Genomic DNA, 22,835 nt, shown 5'->3' with positions numbered 1-22,835 from the left:
CACGGTCTACTGTAAATGAACTTTGGATCAGCTGGTTCTGGGCCCTAGTTTTGGACCCTGGTTGTCAGTCATGATGAAACCATGTATATTTGTTTCAGGTAAAAATAGCGCTGATCCCCTCCACCCTGGATCAGGTCAGGATCCTCCATTTGTGTCCACATGTCAATGTTCATGGACCACTTGTTCTTTGGTAGCTTGTACAGATCCATGTCCAGTCCAACTGTCTTTCATTTAATTTCATATTTCACATTTTCCCACTCTGGCTGTGTTTACTGCTATACTCCGTCATGTTCAGCAGGTTGGTTTAAGACGCTCAGTCTGACGTAGAAGGGCGTGGCCCGGGGGGGTAGTGACGTATGAGCAAACCCTTTATATTTTCTCTTCTAACCAATTATTCGGTTGTGAAATAGAGGGTTTAAGGTCTACACTGAATACATTTTAGGATGAAAATGTCAGAGGAACTTCACTTTGGAGAACTTTGTAATTCTTACAAAAAATACATGAGTCCTGTTTGTTAAATTAAAGAGCTGCAGATTATCTGAGTTTGGATTATTGACTTTACCAACTGTCTCTGTTCACACGTCTCCTCTGATGCATGAACATCTGTTTTACTTTCCCAGGGAACAGGCCTAACTAGCAGCCCCTTTGTCCCCCAAAAGCCCCCAACCCCCCCCCCCCCCCCCCCCCCCCCATGGTAAGGGTTTGATCCTTTGATTATAGTCTGAGCAGAAACTCAAGCATGTTCCTTGTCGTTCCCTCCAGGGCACTGCACTGGCACATGAAAACTCCAACATAAGTGAGGCTTAATAAAGACCATAAGAACTTTACATCAGTACGTGTGTGAGAACATGTTTCACCTCCCGGGGCTGGAAATTACTGCTCATTTAGATTTTGTAGCATCAGCGCTAACACACACTCGTCAACGTGACAGCCGCGTTTGGATATGAGTGATTGATGCTAATGTCGCTATTACGGTTCAGTGCAATCTGTAAACGCTTAAAAACTCATGTCTGAGGACCTAAACAAAAGCTGATAAATGTCCGTTTTTCTTTCTCACTACACAGGTCATTTTCTGCCAAATGTGAATGTGTTTAATTTAAGCAGTGTTGGGCAAATTACTTTTAAAAAAGTAATTAGTTATAGTTTTCTAGTTACTTTCCCAAAAAAGTAATTGAATTAGTAACGGAATTACTCCTTCATAGATGTAATTAGGTACCAGGGAAAGTAATTATTGTGTGACTTTATTGAAAAACCTTCAAATATGTAAAAGGAAACTGATTTCTGAGCGTGTTTCACAGGCCAGTTTCATAGAGTAGACCAGACAGGTACTGAAGACCAGGACTGCGGTGAGGCTGCGGTCCACCAGGGCACAGCTGGGGTCCACAAGGGTCCGGCTGGGGTCCGGCGGCTGGTCCACCAGGTCGTGGGTCCCAGGTCCGGCTGGGGTCCACCAGGGTCCACCAGGGCTCGGCGTTTCCACCTCATAAGTGCATATCTGCATTTATAGAAGAAGATGCTCCTCCAGTTAATCCCACATCTCCACTTTTTTCAGTCGTTCCTCCTGGATACAGTGGTAAATTTCTCCAGTCCAGTCAGTCAGACTCAGTGATAACTCCTCCCCTAAATTAGCTGTGCACGTAGCTGCATTCAAGTGAATGTGGTGTGCTGTGGACAACTCAAACTCATAGATGTCATTAGTCGTTCAGGTGAAGGCAGTGTGGACAACTCAGACTCATGGACACACAGGTGAAGCATGAAGCCAGTGTGGGCAATCTGAATAGAAGAACAGCTCGTAAACGAACGGCTCGCAATGAATCAGTTCTTATTGTTCACTGAAAAGAGCCGTTCAAAAGACTCAACTCGTCTGTGAATGTCACACCTCTCGTTCCTGGCTGAGCGAGCCAGGACAGATAACAGCTGTTAGATATCAGTGCATAGTAATGCACCACATGTCACTGCCGGTAATGGTAACGGCGTTGTAACGTTTCAAATAGTAATTAATTAGATTGCCCGTTACTGGAAAACAATAACAGCGTTATTCCCAACACTGAATTTAAGTAACTAAAGATCTGTGTTCATTGAAGCTTTAACCCTTTAACCCCTTCAAATGGAGTCGCCTGAAATTTCTAGTAATTGATAAAAAAAAAAACATACTTAAAAAAACAAACAACAAACAAAAAATATATATATATATATATATGGTGAGTTGACAGAGACAATCCCAATCCATGCCAGACAAACTGAGTGTGAAACTGCAGCACTGTGGTTCTGTTTATCTGTCAAATGTTCACTGTGGTCAGTTTCAGATGCTGCAGCTCTTTCATAATTCATAGTTTGAGTTCTTGTTTGTTCAGTATTAATTGTCAGCCTTGTAAATCCAAGATGGACTGACTGTACATATCCTGACCAAGAAAAATCCAATTCTCACTTTGTGCAGTAATCTACACCTGGATTTACTGCCTCCGTCCATAATAATATACATTATAGACTAAATGTCCTCTAAAACTAATGTGTATTTGCAACGCAGTATAGCAAACTACTACATGATCAAAAACAAATTAATTTTAGCAATGAAATGTCTCCGTTTTGAATGTCTGGGGTCACCAGAAATTTGTGATGTTAAAATGGGGTCACGAGCCACAAAAGGTTGGGAACCACTGAAACAGAGGCTCCTGACAAAGTCAAAAAGCCTTGATGCAATACACAATTTTTTGTTGTTCATTTATGCATTTAAAACCTAAAATGGGTATATGTTGACCATAGCACAAGAGGACAGTTAAACCAAACTAACCTATGCAATGATATCCCATAATAGAAAACTATATTCTGACAATAGTCATTATTGTTTTGTTTCCCAGACCCCTGTTAGAAAAGAAACACCTGAATTCAAGGTGTCCACATACTTTTGTCCACATAGCGTATCCTCACTATACTGCACCTGCTGACTGTTCATTGTCTGTTAGCGTCCACAGGCAGTTGTTGTGTTTTCATGTCCTTATTTCCTGAGTGCTAGGTTACACATACGGTCTGAGAACACTTCTGCATGACTTCATTCACCAGTGGAAATCCTGTTGTTGGGTGGTGGAATGTGGTTTTCAGATTTGGTTCTGAGAACAGCCTTATCCTGACATCTGACATCATTATGTTACACTGCATGTCCCAGCAGGACGTTAGGATGTACGACTGTGACAAAACACCATCACATGGACACATCCCACAGTGGTCTGGGTTGGACATACTGATCTTGTTGATCCTGCAGCGTTCGATTATAAATGACTGTGACGGCCATGATCAGTTTTTCATCTGCTGCTGTTTCCATTAGTCCCCTGTTGAGTTTGAGTGGATGGCATAACACAAATGAAACTGACGATCACCGTCATTCCAAAGTTTAACTGTTTTCTTCTGGATATGCAGTAAAGACAGCAGAGAAAAAACAAACAAAAAAAACAAACAAACTTGTAGGCAGAGAGTATTTTTGTGCCAAGTACACAATATGGACAAAAGTATGTGGACATGTTGAATTCAGGTGTTTCTTTTCTAATAACACAATAATAATGAATGTCATAATATAGTTTTATTGGGATAAATATCATTGCGTTGTTGTTGTTTTTTGGGTTTTTTTGGTTTAAATTGTTGTCTTTGCTTCCAAAAAGCCAGATAGTGTTTACTTTTACTACATTATTTTTCTCAACACTCCTCTCAAAATTGACGTTTAGAAACTATATGGACAAAAATATTGGGACACATCATGTCTACAGCTGTAAGATGTCCTGTTCATGAGGATTTAACCCTTTCATGCATAGTGGTCACTCCAGTGGACAGCGATTCTACTGTGCCTGTTGTCTGGTGTTTGATTTTTGGTTTGTATTTTTGGTGTCTTATAAGCCCATGTAAGGGCTGGGCATGTTTTTTTTTTATGCAAGACACAATAATAAAAACATTCATTCATTCATTCATTCATTCATTCTACAGCTGTTCTCTTGTATGTTCATGGGTTTTGTTGTTTAGTTCCAACACAATGGACACTTATCATCATCCCATACGCTGAAATTCATACCGTTATTGTAACTATGCTGTTCTTGATAAACCTAATCTCCTGTTCATGAGGATTTGAGATAAAAACATTAATATTTCCTTAAAGTTTAAGAGATTTTTCTTCATTCTGAAAGCATGTGAAGAAAGTAGATGGTTTGTTGTGGTAGAAATCTATTATTTACAGTCAGAAAATTGCAGGTTTTTTTAACACGTTAAAATATATGTTGAATTTATACAGGGATATACAGGTCCAAGTAAAACTTAGTCAGCTACTCATTTTTATAGACTAGAATAAAATCTTTATTTTGTCAGTAGTAGTTTGTCACACACAAAAACATGCACCACACACTGAAATTTGTCTTCATCCTTTAACCCATCACCAGATCACACACACTGCATGCCATGTCAGGCGCCTGTGGAGCAAGTTAAGTGCCTTGTTCAAGGGCACAACAACTCCAGGGAATCAAACCCGCGACCATTTGGTCATGAGCCGACTCTCCAGCCATCTAGGCCGTGGCTGCGCCATCCCTTCTAGTCGTTAATCGCGCACCAAAGTCCTGATGAAACCTGTTGTTGTAATATAATAGTTATGGTAATATAGTTTTAATTGGAATAAAAATCATTGCATTGGTTAGTTTGGTTTAAATTGTTATTTTTGCTTCCAAAATGCCTCGGAGATGGTTTTTGTTTACTGAATTTCTCTGTTTGAAGCTATGGCTAGCTGGTTTTGGCCCGAGCACTGCATGTTTGACACCCCTGTTTTAGAGGCTTCTGAACCAAAATAAGGAAATGACGTGATAATGCATTTGACGTAATGATGTCGCAGAACCAATAAGTGTAGGCTAACGATTCCAAGGACCTGAGCTACTAGGATCTCGATTATCTTCTTGTGTAGAGGAAAAGATCTACAGGACCCACAGGCATGGATTCATTTAGAAAACAGTCTGAGAGGAGCAGGAGAAAGGATTGTTGTAAATTACCTGTTGACTTGTAAATACTAATTGCTAGCATGTCTATGGTATTTCCCATTCAAGTTTAATTTGTATTCATTTAACCCTTTCATGCATGAATTATGAGAACCTTAATCAAGATTTTTTTTCCTGAGTGTTTTTATTCCTGTTAGGCATGAAAAAAAAAAAACGTGATTGAATTTTTTTTTTTAAATCAACCTGTTTTTCATGGAGTTACAAAAATGTCCACTTAGCTACACCATGAATTTTATTCTTGAAGCAAAGAAACATGTATTTAAAACCCAATATCATAAAAGTGATATGAAAACAGTGAAATGAAACCATGTTTAATGCAGCTAATCTGATGTTTTCTCACATTTTAACATATTCTAATACTAGTTATTACTCACTTCATGGAGCTAATATGCAAAAAAAAACCAATCAAGAATAGCAAAGTTACAATAATGGTATGCATTGGAGTTTATGAGATGATGCATGAGTGTCCACTGTGTTGGCTGATATGGAACTAAAACAAAACCCATGAATACAAGAGTAAAACTGTAGAGTAACTGTCTGCTGTAGTGACCACTATGCATGAAAGGGTTAATGTTTAATGCCATGTACATGTACTAAGGCAACGAACATAACTGAGACGTATACTCAGATCCAGATTCAGATAACTTTATTTATCCCGTAGGGGCAATTCAGTTTGCAGACATGGGTCGCAGCAGGACGGGACATTAGACACACATTCCACAATATAATACACTCAGATCTGTCACTGAACAGCACAGCGAAGGGTCCAGCCATAAAGTGCAACAGTAGTCACTTTTCCATTGACCCTCACATTGCACAAATATAACTAAAATTTACCTAATGGAAAAATGACAATTTTGCCAAAACTCTCGTTTTTCGATTATAAGTTTTTGCGCTGGCAAGAGATGGTTTTTCGGGTGTAGCACAAATGGTATATCATGCAAAACTGCAATGGAAAGACCTTCTTCCACAACTAGAGTCACATGATTAAAAAAAAAAAAAAATAGATGTTGACAGATGTTACAACCAAAATTATAATAGTTTTGGATTTTCATTATAGTTTCGTTTTATTTAGTTTTGACTTTTTTTTTCTCTAATTCAGTTATTTTTAATTAGTTTTTAGAGCAGGTTTGCTAGTTTTTATTAGTTTTCATTTTTTCTGAATGCTGAGTTTTAGTTTAATTTTAGTTTTGTCTTATCTTCTATCTTCTTCTCCGTCATATTCACATAAATCCCAGACAGGACTCTGCTGCTTTCTCCCAACTTTAGTCTCCATGTTTCCAGGTAGAGTGGAGACCAGGAGACGACTGGAAACAACAAGTGATGAGAAGTGATGGACCGTGAAGTGTCGTATGATGCTGCTAGCTAAAATTGCTAGAGCGAAATAAAACGCTTTCATATCAATCTGACATTGACAAAGACGAAAACGAATGAAATTTTATCTATAATTTTTATATGTTTTAGTTAGTTTTGTACACACAATAAAATTTCAGTTAGTTCGTTTTTTTCTTTTAGTTATAGTTTTTATTTATTTCAGTTAACAAAAAATGTTTTTTTCAGTTCTAGTTTTCGTCATTTCGTTAGTTTTCATTAACGATAATAACCTTGGTTGGGATCCCATTGGTCTGTATGTGACCCCTGACCTAAATGCTCTAAACTCATGTAGGTCACTTTGTCTGAAGTGTCTGCAGTTTTCTCCTTAACTGCACCTTCTCTTTGGGCCTAATTGTCCACAGCCCCGCCTCTTACATAATGACCCTGGCATTTAGGATCGAAGTGAGCTCAACCGCGGCGTAATCAGAACACGACAATACAAGCCTTTGAGCGCTGACTCAGTTTCTCCACATTTGATAAAGAGCTCTATTTATAATCCTCAGGAGGAGTCATTTCAGCGAAGGGTTAATCAGTAAAAACCCACCTGTAGGCAGGACATGACGAATGCCACTTCACCTGCGAACATAAAGACCAGGCTATAATGTGGCTCTAATGACAGGAAATAGAGCAGCGGGTTAAGAGGCGGAACCATGGTGTGCACCGTAGGGGATCTGAAAGGAGGACAAAAAATCACATTAAACTAGTTGGAATTCATGGACGTTCTGCGAGTGGTTCTGTGCTTTCACTGTGGGCTCTGTTCACAGCAGGTTGTATAGTTTCTCTAAACGCTGACAGAGAATCAGCTGTTGTGGTGGATGTGGACGGTGATCACTGGGGCGGCCTTAACCTGAAACAATTCAGATGTGTTTTCTGGTGTGTTTGTTGACACATGTTCTTTTAACCTATAAAGACCCAGGTCTACTTTTATGGCACATGAATCTTTATCTCTATTTAACCTTTTTAAGTGATTTATCACCATTTATTACCTCTGCCAAGAGGGTGATGCTTTCATCTGGGTTTGTTTGTCTGTCTGTTTGTTTGTTTATTTATCTGTCTGTCTGTTGTGGATGTCTAATGTGGAGCTGGTTTTGCACATTTTTGGAAAATGTTTTTGTGAATATTCATTACCTCCACCAGGAGGTATTGTGATTGCTTTGCTTTGTTTGTTTGCATGTTTGTTGTTGTGTTTGTTTGTGTGTTTATTTGTTTGTGAGTTTGCATGTTTGTTTGTTTGTGAGTTTGTTTGCATGTTTGTGAGTTTGCTTGTTTGTGTGTTTGTTTGTGAGTTTGTTTGCATGTTTGTTTGCATGTTTGTTTGTTTGCGTGTTTGTTTGCATGTTTGTTTGTGTTTGCGTGTTTGTTGGCATGTTTGTTTGTGTGTTTGTTTGCATGTTTGTTTGTGTTTGCGTGTTTGTTTGCATGTTTGTTTGTGTGTTTTGTGTTTGTTTGCATGTTTTGTTTGTGTTTGCGTGTTTGTGTGTTTGCGTGTTTGTTTGGATGTTTTGTTTGTTTGCGCGTTTGTTTGCGTGTTTTTGCATGTTTGTTTGTTTGTTTGTTTGCGTGTTTGTTTGTTAGCAAGATAACTCAAAAAGTTATGGACTGATTTTCATGAAATTTTCAGGAAATGTTGATACTGGGACAAGGAAGAAATGATCTGTCTTGGCGGAGGTCTGCGCTGTCTGAGTGTTTTTCTTGTTTAATAGTTGTATTCTGTGCTCCACATCTTCATTGCATTGTTTGATTACCTGTTTTTGTATACATACATACTGAGCAGAGCTGCAAGTGTATTGATCCGGCTTCAACAACTATCAAAGTTTCTCATGTGATTTTGTGATTTATTGATTTATCCCAAACATGCAATGAAATTTAACCTCATCAGACCCTATGGGTTTTCTGTCTACATTTGTGGACAAGAATTTCACAGCTTTATACAAAAAGAAAGAAAAGAAAATTGTCCACCACAAAGGATGTTTCATAAAAATTTTAAAAACAGCATCTGAAAAGACTGTTGCATCAGGATGGTTCCAATATTGGCACTTATTTAATAAAAAAACAAAAAAAGCTTGTACTTTGCAGACATTTCCTGGGTCTTATGAGGTTAACATATATGCAAACAGGCAAAATATGCATTAATACAAATATCAACAATCATAACAATGTGAAAAACATGTTCTTATAAGTGTTTTTGAATTGGCTTATGTTTGATGTTTAGCGTCAGGTCGTTGATGTCCCATATTTTTGTTCGATACATGATATCTTTAACATAACCCCATAGAAAGAAATCCATGGCAGTGACTGTGAACGAGGTGGTGGTGGTGGTGGGGGGGGGGGGTAGACATTGTCCTGAGATGCATATAAATTTAAAATGAATCCGACCAGTAGTTTCATCAGAGAAGATGTGAGAAGAAATTGTGAAAGAGGACAACGACGAAAACGACGAAGACAATGATGAAGACGACATAGACGAAGACAGCGACAAAACAATGATGATGAGAACGAAGACAACGATAAAGATGACAAAGATATTAATGACAAAGATGACAATAAAGACAAAAATGACGACAACGAAGACGACGACAAAGACAGAAACGAAGACAGCGACAAAGACGATGACAGATGATGACAACGACGAAGATGACAACAAAGACAAAATGACGACAATGAAGACGACAAAGACAATGAAGACATTTACATTTCTGCATTTGGCAGACGCTTTTTTCCAAAGCGACTTACAGGGGAAAACCAATCAATCAATCAATCGATCAAATTTTATTTATACAGCGCCAGATCACAACAAAATTATCTCATGACACTTTATATATAGACGACCCCAAAGACCCCTTCTGGTTATGGTTACGGGTGGGTGGGTAATTTACCAATGCTCTAATGTGAGTATTGAGTGTGATATGTTTGGAAAAAGTTTATTAAAAAAATGCAAGTCATAAAAAAAAGGGGGGTCTTGAGCCTTTGTGCATTTTGTCAGTTGCGTCTAATAAAACATATCAAACATGGCTTTGGTGATTGTTTGTCAGATCCTGTGGCTCAGGAAAAAATGTCTTAGAACATGAGCCTGGGCTTTGTTTTGGGGACTCCGCTGTACTTTTGTGGACTCGATCCGTGCGTAGATGGTGAACCAGATTAGTGGTCTGTGAGTCTGATCTGGCCTGTGTCAGAGCGTTCATTCCCAAACCACATTAATGCCTCATAAGTAGCCCATCTTTCAGGTCCACTTTAGCTCCTCATTTCAGCCTCAGCTGCTTGGACTGTTCACTGTTCTCCGTGTTTGTTTGGATCGTCTTCATGTGGATTTCCTGCCTGCATCCATTTACTGTGTGGAAGAATAAAAAGAACCTTCTAAATGACATGAAATATTGCCCATAAGAGAGTCATTTTCAACGGACCATAGTACAGGGGTCTCAAACATGAGGCCCGGGGACCAAACGCGGCCCACCAAAGGTTCCAATCCTGCCCGTGGGATGAATTTGCAAAGTGCAAAAATTCCACGGTCAAGGCTGTGGAACTCATTTTAGTTCAGGTTCCACATACAGACCAAAATGATCGACAGCAGGGCTCTCAAACTCATTTTCTTCCAGGGGACACATTCAGCCTGATTGGATCTCCAGTGGGCCAGTAAAATAATAGCATCATAACCTATAAATAATGACAACTCCAAATTTTTGTGTTTGTTTTAGTGCAAAAACCCCATTAAATTATGAAAATACTTTTATAAACTATCCAAATTAAAAAAAAAAAAAAGTGAATAACCTAAAAAAAAAAAACCCTGAAATTCTTAAGAAACATAAGTGCAATTTGAACAATATTATGCCTCAACTGATCATTTCTACATGTGCATTATGGATCAGAGCTACAAAGACGCAAAACACTTAGTAACAAGCAAAATATTGTTACAATTGTGCTTAATTTTCTTCAGACATTTCAGGTTGTTCATATTTGTTCAGGTTATTCACATTTTATTGTTACAGGATAGTTTGTAAATGCAAATATTTTCAGAATTTAGTGTTATTTTTATTGGCATAATGTATTATTTTTTCACATCAAACTGAGAAGAAAATCTGGAGTTATTATTTTTCGTAGGTTATTCTGCTGTTATTATTTTACTGTCAATCGTATTGGTCTGTATGTGGAACCTGAACTAAAATGAGTTCAGCGGCACTTTGCAAATTCATCCCACGGGCCGGATTGGAACCTTTGGCAGGCCGCATTTGGCCCCCGGGCCGCATGTTTGAGACCCCTGATCTACAGTAAAATAATAACAGCATAATAACCTACAAAAAATAATGACTCCATGTTTTCTTCTCGGTTTGATGTGAAAAAAATATTACATTATGTCTATAAATAATGACAACTTCAAATTTTTGTCTTTGTTTTAGTGCAAAGAATAACATTAAATTATGAAAATATTTATATTTTCAAACTATCCTGTAACAATAAAATATCAATAACCTGAACAAATATGAACAACCTGAATTGTCATGGTGGTGGAAAATAAAGGACTCACTTGCACAGTGCTGAAGGGAAAAAACAAAGAGTTTTAAAAGAAAACATAGTAAAAACAAAAAACCTGAGTCAGAGTCCTGAGAAGTCTTAATGTTCGGTGGTCAACACCAGTCCGGATCATAACAGAAATGTCTAAAGAAAAGTGTTGTGTCTTTGTAGATCTGATCCATAATGCACATGTATAAATGATAAATTGAGGCAGAATATTGCTAAAATTGCACTTATTTTTCTTATAAATTTCATTTTTTTCAGGTTATTCACATCTTTTTTGTTTGGATAGTTTATAAAAGTAAGTATTTTCATAATTTAATAGGGTTTTTTGCACTGAAACAAAGACAAAAGTTTGGAGTTGTGATTATTTATAGGTTATGCTGCTATAATTTTACTGGTCCGGCCCAGTTGAGATCAACTCAGGCTAAATGTGTCCCCTAAAAGAAAATGAGTTTGAGACTTCTGCCATAGTATGAGATGATAACACTGGGTTACAAAAAAATCTTTTTTGCAAGTTGTCTAGGTTTTTTCAACTGAATTCGGACCATTTTGCACCGCTAAATCCAAAAATGACATCTGTTTTTCTCAATCAGGTCAGGTTTTTTTTGCTAATTTGATTTTGAAAAATTTGATCTTCTCACAAAATTGATTACATTTTTGTGATTGATTTTGTTGATTTTTTTATATAGTTCTCACCCAAAATAGGTTTTAAGATAAAAAAAATCATTTGATCACTTAATTCCTGTTAGGTACAATGGTGTATTCACCGCAGATGTAGCAGAATATGGTAGGCTTATTTTTGCAAGATCTTCTAGTCGAAGCCATTTCATTCACCTGTAATATTAAAAAAAAACAATCATAAATTGGCAAAAGTAAAATCTTCAGAACTCGTTTATTGCAAGAAATATGAAAGAATTTTGTATCATATGATGTGAAAATGCCCATAAATGTAAGCAAAAATGTTAAAAAGCCAATATGTAGCATAGTTCAGAAAGTTGACCTGATTGAGCAAAATTAATGTGATTTTTGGATTCAGCACACCAAAATTATCCTAAATCAGCTCAAAAAACTTAAACAATAAATTTGTTGTCGACCAGTGTAATTAAAGTGACTCCCTTTCTGTGTGCAAAGGCTCTAAATATGATTTGCGGAAAAAAAACACAAAAAGAATCAGAACTAAAACCTAAAAAATAATCACACAGAAACTAACTTTTGAGCAATTTTGAATCGTGTATTCTATATTTTGACAACAAAGAAAACAAAAAAAAGTAACCGGGGCCTAATTACCATTTTATTACATTTAACTGGGTCCGAATTACATTTATAATACCAGTTATGTACAATGTTCACTGTTTCAAGTTTAATACATTTGACTCTATCCAGCAGTTTTCAACACTTTACTCGTTCGTGTCTGGTTTCAGTCACTGCAGGTGTGTGTCCTTTTGTCTGGAGAGTTGTTGTTTTTTTTTGTTTTTTTTTATCAGTCCACGACATTCTCCAAAACTTCATCTTGATACTTTGAGTTTGTGAGGAGTTTTTTTCTTCTGATCTTTGTCCTACAGATGAGTTGAACATCCTGCAGGAGATTTCTTCTCAGGTGTCCAACAGCAGTAACTCTTCGCTGACGGTGGAGGACGGCAGGTGTCCAGTTCTGCAGGTCGGCCTTTACTCCACTCTGGCCCTTCCTCTACGACAGATCCTCACTGATGGGTACGTCCACAAATTAAGACTGTCTTTGGTTTCTGTCCTATAATAAACATAACATCTTCATTCATTTAACCCATACAGACCCAAACGTCCACCACCGACCAGAACCATCTACTGATCTGAACTGTTTAATACCTGTTGATCCACTAATCCTATCAATCCATGTAAATAACTGGTGTAAAATACAGTTCATCTTTTCATGGTCATCAGATATGACCCATTTGGACGTTCAGAGGCTCGTAGTTACCATGGAAACACCGTCATCTTCTACAACATTGATTCACCAGCAAACCCATGGAGTTGGATCAATGACAGTGAATGGACACACTGGGTTTATGTTCATTTTTTGTTGGATTTTGCTTTAAAAGTAACTTTTTCTTCAGTTTTCTCTGTTTTTGTTTTAATAACCCTCAAGTTTAATCTGAGCTTTTATAAACATCTACGTGATCAGTGAATTAATATACAGGAAAATACTAGGTTTTCACAAAAAAATATGCAAAACACAGAAGATATTATTATATACAGGGTGGGGAAGCAAAATTTACAATGAACATTTAGTTGTTTTTTCTCAGCAGGCACTACGTCAATTGTTTTGAAACCAAACAAATATTGATGTCATAATCATACCTAACACTATTATCCATACCTTTTCAGAAACTTTTGCCATATGAGTAATCAGGAAAGCAAACGTCAAAGAGTGTGTGATTTGCTGAATGCCCTCGTCACACCAAAGGAGATTTCACAAATAGTTGGAGTGTCCATAAAGACTGTTTATAATGGAAAGAAGAGAATGACTATGAGCAAAACTATTACGAGAAAGTCTGGAAGATACTATTAAAGAAGAATGGGAGAAGTTGTCACCCGAATATTTGAGGAACACTTGCGCAAGTTTCAGGAAGTGTGAAGGCAGTTATTGAGAAAGAAGGAGGACACATAGAATAAAAACATTTTCTATTATGACATTTTCTGTGGCAAATAAATTCTCATGACTTTCAATAAACTAACTGGTCATACACTGTCTTTCAATCCCTGCCTCAAAATATTGTAAATTTTGCTTCCCCACCCTGTATTATACTGTATAGAATTTTGTTGAAATAGTCACTTTTATTTTATTTTTTGTTTTTAACCCATAAAGACCCAGTTCTACTTTTGTGTCAGTTCCCAAATGATTTTTTTTCTCAATATTTAACCTTTCTTAAATGACTTATCACCATTTATTATAATATTATCCTCCTTATTTTGCATTTTTTCAGTGTAAATCATGTATTTTCTCATATTTTGTTCACTGATCATGTAGATGTTCATAAAATCTCAGAGGGGTTATGTCAAAAAGGAGAGAAAACTGAAGAAAAGTGACTTTTTCAGTAAAATCTATCATTATCTGAACAGAAACTTCCCTTCTGTTAAATAGATTGGTGATAAATCACTTCAAATATGTTAAATAGAGAGAAAAATTAATTTGGGAACGAGGGGTGTGTATTGGCAAGAATCTGGCAATCCTATCCTATCCTATATACTATACTATATACTATACTTACTATACTATACTATATTATTACTATATAATGCATTTTTCGGCCCGCCCCGTGTCCGGTCCATCCATCCGGTGCGTCTTTGTCCGACATTGTTGCAGCATGGGAGGGCATACAGGTGCCATGCCGCTGTTGTATCACGGGAGGGCGCTATCGTACGGGTACAATGCCACTAGTACAATACAAATCACAATACTAGGATCACGATACGATATATCACGATACTGTTAACAAGGCGATATTTTTGGTTTTGTTTCTTTTTTTTAAATATTATTTCCTGGAAAAAACTTAAAGTGCAGCATTTGAATAAATAAAGTTCTAACAGGCAGGTTTACCAAGAACAAAAATCACAAATAAATAAATAAATAAATAAAGTTTTACAGATATTACAGTCTAAAATCCTGCCTAAATGTTCATTTTCTATTAGTTGTGAAAAGAGTGCATAGTGTTCATTCCCTGAATCATCCAACATCAGAACATTATTTTTATGCATTCCCAATAAAAAAACTAACATCTGCCTCTTTCAGACAGTAAAAAGTGCTTTTAGGATGCGTGAAATAACCGTTATCAATCAAAACACCCATGTGAATATATAATAAAGAGCATGATAAACAAAAAAGAAAAACAAAAATTAATCTGCATCATGTCTGCATTTGAATGAATATTTAAAAATATCAATACAGTACTTTTTAATATCGATACAGTATTGAAAGTGAAATATCATGATATATTGCAGGACCAAATTTACTTACACCCCTGTTGGGAACTGCCATAAACTTAGCCCTGGGTGTTTATGGGAGTATTTCCGTGCTGTGTTTGTGTAAATGTTGCGTGTGTGTGTTTGTGTCCAGGCTTCCAGATGAGTTCAGTTTACTGGTGCACCTGCGTAGTCCTCAGAGACACGAGCGCAGCGTCTTCACCATGCTCAGCCCCGACAGCCACGTCATGCTGCAGCTGAGGGTCAGCGCCTCCGCCGTCATCTTCATCGGAACACAGCAGCGGCATTATGAGTGAGTCATTATGGTCTGTATGTGGACAAACTAACCTGCAAACATCAACCTGAAAACCAAGACAACCACCACTGCAATCATGTGTACATAAAGCTAGTGTGCAACTGCAAAAATGCAGCTTGTAGAACTGTAATAATTGGTGTCTTCAGTTTCCAAATGGTTAAATGTAATAAAAAGGACTGAGAATGTAACACAGTAGCAAACATGTCACTGTCTTCACATTTTATTGAGTATGTTTCAGGCATCAGAAATAAGAATTAACCCTGGAAAGCCTGAACCATTCAATCATTGGCAGAAAATTCCAGTTCCTTGAAACTGGAGCCTTTATTGGTCTTTCTGAACATGTATGAGTTTCAATTTTGTATCATATTTGATACATTGGGTCTCAATGCTCAAATATTATTATTTTTGTACAAACAAAAACATAATATAACACCAACATGTCTAATATATTCGTAATTCCTTTTCTAAATTGTCAAAGTTCTTCCTCCTTCCTCATTAATGACAGTCTTCTAGTGTCACTGGAAAGGCCTCTGGTGAACGAAACCCCCCCCAGTGGATTATTTGTGTACTGCATGTATCTAATTGTACACATCAGGTTTTTCAAGAAAAAAATATCACACTGATCATGTAGAGGGCTTCAAAACTCATGTATCAAATATGATACGTTTGCTGTTATAGGGTTAAAAATCTTTATTTGTTTTGGAGAAATTTCGGTACTGCGTACATAAACCTAGTGTAAAACTGCAAAAATGCAACTTTTGCTTAAAGAGTGAAACCTCTGACAGCTACAAGGTTCTGTTGTCAACAAATTCTGTCTCCAGGTCCCATCAGAATAAACAAATAGAAAGAAATTCATTCTAGTAATTTGTTACTAAGACAATAATTATTCTCCAGGACTGATTCTGATCTCAGTCTCTTTATTTGGGTCCAATCAACATGTTTAGTCTGACATCATGGGGCCGTTAAGGTCATTTCCTGGTCCTGTCAGCTGACAATGGCACAGTCTGTAGTAATGCTGATTTTGTGCAACTTCTTTCATTAATGAGGCTCCAGTTCTGCTCCAGTCTGGACTAAATCCACTTATGTACAGCAGAGGCAGACTGCAAGGAAGCTCAGCTTCCCCTAAAAGTATGAAAATTAAATGGTTAAATGTGTTCGGTTGTGTTGACATTTCATTGACTACAAATGTGTTAGAACACGTTCATCTCACAGACGAGTTCATTCAGAATCAGCTTCATCACAAATCAACAGACTGGATGTTGTTCACTTCTCCTCCATTCTCGTGTCTCTGTTTTCTCATCCATCTCTTCTCAGTGCATTTGTCCGTAGACGCTCAGCGTCCATGCACTTCAATGGGACTGAGTGGAACAGTTTTTTTCATTGACTCAAAACTGGACAGTAATTGGATAAATGGCACGATGTTGTCCCACCCCCGGACGCTTGGTGTCTCTGGGGGTGAATGGAGCTGTGGGCGGAGCTTGGCTGGGCTGGACGCCTGGCTTCCACGTGCTGATTGGAGGATCAGTCGAAAGGCTGAATCCGATTTGATTGACAGCTATTTTCAGATCTACTCCTTCACTGACACAGTTCAGTTTAACACCGTCACACATTCTGCTGTGAAATCGAGAGAGAAACCACTACGACATTACTTGTTCATTTCTTGCACTGTAAATAAAACACACTCATTGGACTTCCTTGTTTCAATTTAACATAATTTCATAATTTAATCATTTCTTGTTCAAGTTTAATATCATTTTGTAGATAGTTAAATCAGTCATACTGTTGGCTAGGTCAGAGTGAACTAGCTATCAAGTCCCTGGAAAAGACGCCTACTTGGTACAATAAGGTCACTGACCATTTTTTAAAAAGGAACGGAGGGACGAATTTTGTTTAAATAACTTGACAATTTTTTTAATGTAAGCTGACAATGAGCTTCCCCTGTCTGAAAGACAGCAGCCGCCACTGATGTACAGTCAGTCCAGCTTGGATTTACAAGGCTGACAATTAAAACTGAACAAACAAGAACTCAAACTATGAATTATGAAAGAGCTGCAGCATCTGAAACTGACCACAGTGAACATTTGACAGATAAACAGAACCACAGTGCTGCAGTTTCACACTCACAGTTTGTCTTTTATGGATTGGGATTGTCTCTGTCAACTCACCATATATTTTTTTAGAAAGGTTTTGGGTTTTTTTAATCAATTACTAGAAATTCCAGGTGACCCCATTTGAATTCCAGGCGACCTCACATGGGGTCCTGACCCCAAGTTTGAAAAACACTGCAGTCATTCATAAACCAGTGGACATCATCTACATCTATGTCTTTAATACAGTCTATGTTTAAAAGTACAGAATTTTTTGAAATGAGCTTCAGCGCTGTCATAAACCTCTGTCCAGCTGTTTGACGTTGACTGTGCAGTTATATGAAAATAAATTCTACTTCCCACTTGAAATGGCATGACATTTAAAGCTTCAGCAAAACCAGTAAACGTATTAATACATGTGAGTTTTGCTGCTTCCATTCCAAACCCTCTGTAAAGTCTTCAGATGTGTGCACCAGAAAATAGTGCTACAGACTCGCGTGTTACCGACGCACGCCCTGAATGCTGCATCTTTAGGAGCTTTTTATTCATGACTAATTGTCTGCATTTTCTTGAAACGTGCCAGTGAGAGAGCTCCGAAGTCGCTTAATGCTTTTGACTTAATGCACTGCCCGTGTTCCAAACAAATCCAGATGTCTGAGGGTGATTACAACAGCACTCAGGTCATTAAGGGATGATCATGCCCTCGTCCTGCTCTTTGGCTGCAATCTATGCAAATGGAGGGAGTTTTTAATATGTGTGACGCTTTGCATTGTGTGTGGGTATTTATTTGACCGTGTATCTCGCTTCTTGCTGATGATTTATTAGGCGTCTTCTTGGCAGGTTCCTCATCTGAAAGAACCACAGATTTTAACCCTTCAGAGGACACTTATAGAAATACTCTGAAATCCAACATCAAAACCTTAGTGTGTTATTGGAGGACATAACAAGACTTTACTACTTTTGTGAAAGTTTTTAATGTCATGGAGAAAATTAAGGTCAGTAAGTTACCACATTTGGTTCCTTAGCCATAAGTGGCAAAAAGATAGAAATACTCTGAAATTCAACATTTAAACCGTGTGTTATTGGAGGAATTAAGACTTTATTACTTCTGTGAAATTTTTCCAAATTTTTTTAAGACATGGCTAAGGAACCAAATATGGTAACTCATTGACCTTGATTTTCTACATAACACACCACACTCACACAACACGCACGCACACACACACACACACACACACGCACACACACGCACACACACACACACATATATATGTACGATGTATTTATTATATATATATATATATATATATATATATATATATATATATATATATTTTATTATTATTTATTATTTATTTATTTATTATTTTTTCCCCCCAAAGCAATACAGTCTTATGTCTTTCAATAACACACTATGGTTGAAATGCTGAATTTCAGAGTATTTCTATACTTTTTGCCACTTATGGCTAAGGAACCAAATATGGTAACTTCATTGACCTATGATTTTTCTACATGACATCAAAAAGAAAAGGAAACAAATTCAAAAAAGAAGTAAAGTCTTATGTCTTCCAATAACACACAAAGGTTTAAATGCTGAATTTCAGAGTATTTCTATACTTTTGGCCACTTATGGGTAAGGAATCAAATATGGTAACTTTATTGACTTTGATTTCTACATAACAATAAAAGTTGTTTTTTTTGTTTGTTTTTTTTTGTTTTTTTAAATCACTCAAGTAATAAAGTCTTATGTCCTCCAATAACACACAAAGGTTTAAATGCTGAATTTCAGAGTATTTCTATACTTTTTGCCATATATGGCTAAGGAACCAAATATGGTAACTTCATTGACCTTGATTTTCTACATAAAATTTTTAATTTTCACAAAAGTAATAAAGTCTTGTTATGTCCTCCACACTAGAGTTTAAATGCTGAATTTCAGAGTATTTCTGTACTTTTTGCCACTCGTGGGAAAGGAACCAAATATGGTAACTTCATTGACCTTGATTTTCCACATGAAATCAAAAAGAAAAGAAAAATTTCACAAAAGTAATAAAGTCTTATCTCCTCCAATAACACAGAAAGGTTTAAATATTGAATTTCAGAGTATTTCTTTACTTTTTACCACTTATTGGTAAGGAATCAAATATGGTAACTTCACTGACCTTGATTTTCTACATAGCAATAAGAAATTTTGAAAAATTTCACAAAAGTAATAAAGTTTTATGTCCTCCAGTAACACACAAAGGTTTATATTTTGAATTTCAGAGTATTTTTTATACTTTTTGCCACTTTCGAGTAAGGAATCAAATATGGTAACTTCATTTTTTTTTTATGTTCTACATAACATAAAAAAAAAAAAAACACAAAAGTAATAAAGTCTTATGTCCTCCAATAACACACTATGGCTGAAATGCTGAATTTCAGAGCATTTGTACACTTTTTGCCACTTAAGGGTTAAGAACCAAATATGGTAACTTCATTTACCTTGACTTTCAATATCAAATTAAAACAATTTCACAAAAGTAATAAAGTCTTATGTCCTCCTATAACACACTACACTTTAAATGTTGAATTTCAGAGTATGTCTATACTTTTTGCCACTTACAGGTAAGGAATCAAATGGTAACTTCACTTACCTTGATTTTCTGCATAACATTAAATAAAAAATATAAAATAAAAAATTCACAAAGTAATAAGTCTTGTTATGTCCTTCACACTACGGTTTAAATGTTGAATTTCAGAGTATTTCAATACTTTTTGCCACTTAGGGATAAGGAATCAAATATGGTAACTTCATTTAGCTTGATTTTCTACATAAAATTAAAACAATTTCACAATAGTAATGAAGTCTTATGTCCTCCAATAACACACTAAGGTTTAAATGTTGAATTTCAGAGTATTTCTATACTTTTTGCCACTTACGGGTAAGGAATCAAATATGGTAACTTCAATGACCTTAATTTTCTACATAACATTTAATTAAAAAAATAATAATCACAAAAAAAAAGTCTTGTTATGTCCTCCACACAAGGGTTTAAATGTTGAATTTCAGAGTATTTCTATACTTTTCGTCACGTATGGGTTAGGAACCAAATATGGTAACTTCATTGATCTAAATCATGAATTCACAAAAGTAGTAAAGTCTTGTTATGTCCTCCACACTAGAGTTTAAATGTTGAATTTCAGAGTATTTCTATACAGGGTTAACCCAGTGCATTAATGGGCTGAAGTTGGCCAACACAACGACATGCTCACATACTGTACCTCTCATGAAGTCTTGGCTTACGCTCCATTTTATTTATCGGATTCAACTTTCTTTTTTTTTTTTTTACTTGGACTAGTCTGGAGCCCAGTGTGAGACGATGCAAGTGGTCTTCAGTATTTTATAGTAACAGACAGCACAAACCACAAAGAACTATATCACAAACTCAGCAGCGTTGCTCAACTTCTAAATCTTCTCGCTTGTAGTTTTGGTTTTACTGCACGTTTACTGTATTGTTCAGTCTCAGTGCGCTCACAAATCTAACTTCAAGCAGCTGCCAGCTGGTTTTGTTGATAAAGTCGTCATATGCTCTGTTTCTTCCACTAAACCACACACAAATAAAGCTGGAGGAACAGGTGGAACATCCAGGAGCTTAAGGGAATTGGTGGAAAACTGAAAAATGGCAGTAGAGTTACACTGTAAGAGGATTTGTGTGTCCAGGATTTGAACACCAGAATAGAATAAAACACACATAAAATACAGTACAATACAATACAGTACACTATGATAAAATACAATAGAACAGAATATAATACAATACAAACAAAAAATCACAACATCAACAAATCTGGAACAGTTTCACAAAAGTAATAATCTTATGTTCTCCAATAACATACAAAGGTTTAAATGTTGAATTTCAGAGTATTTCTATACTTTTTACTACTTATGGGTTAGGAACCAAATATGGTAACTTCATGACCTTGATTTTCTACATAACATCAAAATAAAAAATAAAAATAAAAAAAATCATAAAAGTAAGAAAGTCCTATGTCCTCTGATAACACACAAAGGTTTAAATGTTGAATGTCAGAGTATTTATATACTTTCTGCCACTTACTGGTAAGGAGCCAAATATGGTAACTTCACTGACCTTGATTTTCTACATAACAATACAAAACTTTGAAAAATTTCACAAAAGTAAAAAGTCTTATGTCCTCCAATAACACACTACGGTTTAAATGTTGAATTTCAGAGTATTTCTATATGTTTTGCCACTTATGGGTAAGGAACCAAATATGGTAACTTTATTGACCTTGATTTTCTACACAACATTAAAAAAAAAAAAAGAAAAATTTCACAAGAGTAATATAGTCTTATGTCTTCCAGTAACACACAACGGTTTAAATGCTAAATTCTAGAGGACTTCTATACTTTTTGCCACTTATAGGTAAAGAACCAAATATGGTAACTTCATTGACCTTGATTTTCTACATAAAATTAAAACAATTTCACAAAAGTAATAAAGTCTTATGTCTTCCAATAACACACTACAGTTTAAATGTTGAATTTTAGAGTATTTCTATACTTTTTGCCACTTATGGGTAAGGAACCAAATATGGTAACTTCATTGACCTTGATTTTCTACATAACATCAAAAAACATTGAAAACAGTGGCTGATGTACTGACCCATGTTGATGCCTTTCAGGTTCCCCGTTGCCGGTCTGTCTGATGGGCAGTGGCACCGCGTGGCCATCAGCGTGGCGTCCAGGCGTCTGGCGCTCTACGTGGACTGTACTCTGCTGGAGAGCGTGGACTGGGTCTACCACGGCATGGACATCGGCACCGACGGGCTGCTCATGGTCGGAGGCATCATCGAGAGCTTTGAGACTCCGTTTGAGGTGAGTGGTTTTTATCGACAGGACCTCCTCATCAAACCTACTGTGTGTGTTCGGGATGGGCATCAGCGGTTCACAGTAGTGGAGTTCCTTTGAATCGTCAGATGTTTATTTAACAATTCTACGTTTCTGTGACATCATCACGCCAAATGCATCACCAGGTCAGTTCTATATTTTGGTTCAGACACCTTTAACCCGTACAGGCCCAGTTCTACTTTTGTGGCACTACCCAAATGAGTTTTTCTCTCTATTTAACCTTCTTAACTTTCTCCCCGCCGGAGCATTTTACAGTGAGTTGCTAGTAAGGGTGTTAGAAAATATCGGTTCTGCAATATATCGCGTTATTTCATTTCACGATACTGTATCGTTATTAAAAAAGTAGTGTATCAATATTTTTAGGTATTTATTCAAATGCAGATATGGTGGAGGTTCATTTTGGTTTTTTTTGGTTTTCTTTATTGGTTATATTTTATTTACTATTATTTAACACTGTTTTATTAAATAATGGTTATTTGAAGCATCCTAAAATCACCTTTTACTGTCTGAGAGGCAGATGGTAGTTCCTTTGGAAACTGATTTTACATTTAAATCACTGTTTCACTTTATATCACTGCTACACTTTATATAACTGTTTCACTTTATCAATGCCCTGAAATGTTTAAATCCAACCAGAAGTCTGTATTTACAGTACTGTACAGAAGCTCTTTCAGAGG

At 36.5% G+C, this 22,835-nt stretch overlaps 1 protein-coding gene across 1 annotated transcript in view; it reads left to right on the top strand.

Annotated features, from left to right (window-relative positions):
• The first annotated feature begins 9,459 nt into the window (after nt 1–9,459).
• LOC115429146 (collagen alpha-1(V) chain-like) overlaps nt 9,460–22,835 on the top strand; it is a 40,250-nt gene continuing 26,874 nt past the window's right edge. Inside the window, exons 1-4 of the mRNA XM_030148394.1 lie at nt 9,460–9,523; nt 12,467–12,614; nt 14,995–15,153; nt 21,933–22,125. Of these exons, the coding sequence (XP_030004254.1) occupies nt 9,460–9,523; nt 12,467–12,614; nt 14,995–15,153; nt 21,933–22,125 (564 nt within the window). The remainder of the gene's footprint in view (nt 9,524–12,466; nt 12,615–14,994; nt 15,154–21,932; nt 22,126–22,835) is intronic.

This window comes from Sphaeramia orbicularis, chromosome 12, assembly GCF_902148855.1.
Source record: "Sphaeramia orbicularis chromosome 12, fSphaOr1.1, whole genome shotgun sequence".
Classification (NCBI taxonomy): domain Eukaryota; kingdom Metazoa; phylum Chordata; class Actinopteri; order Kurtiformes; family Apogonidae; genus Sphaeramia; species Sphaeramia orbicularis.
This window is presented reverse-complemented; position numbering and strand designations above follow the sequence as displayed.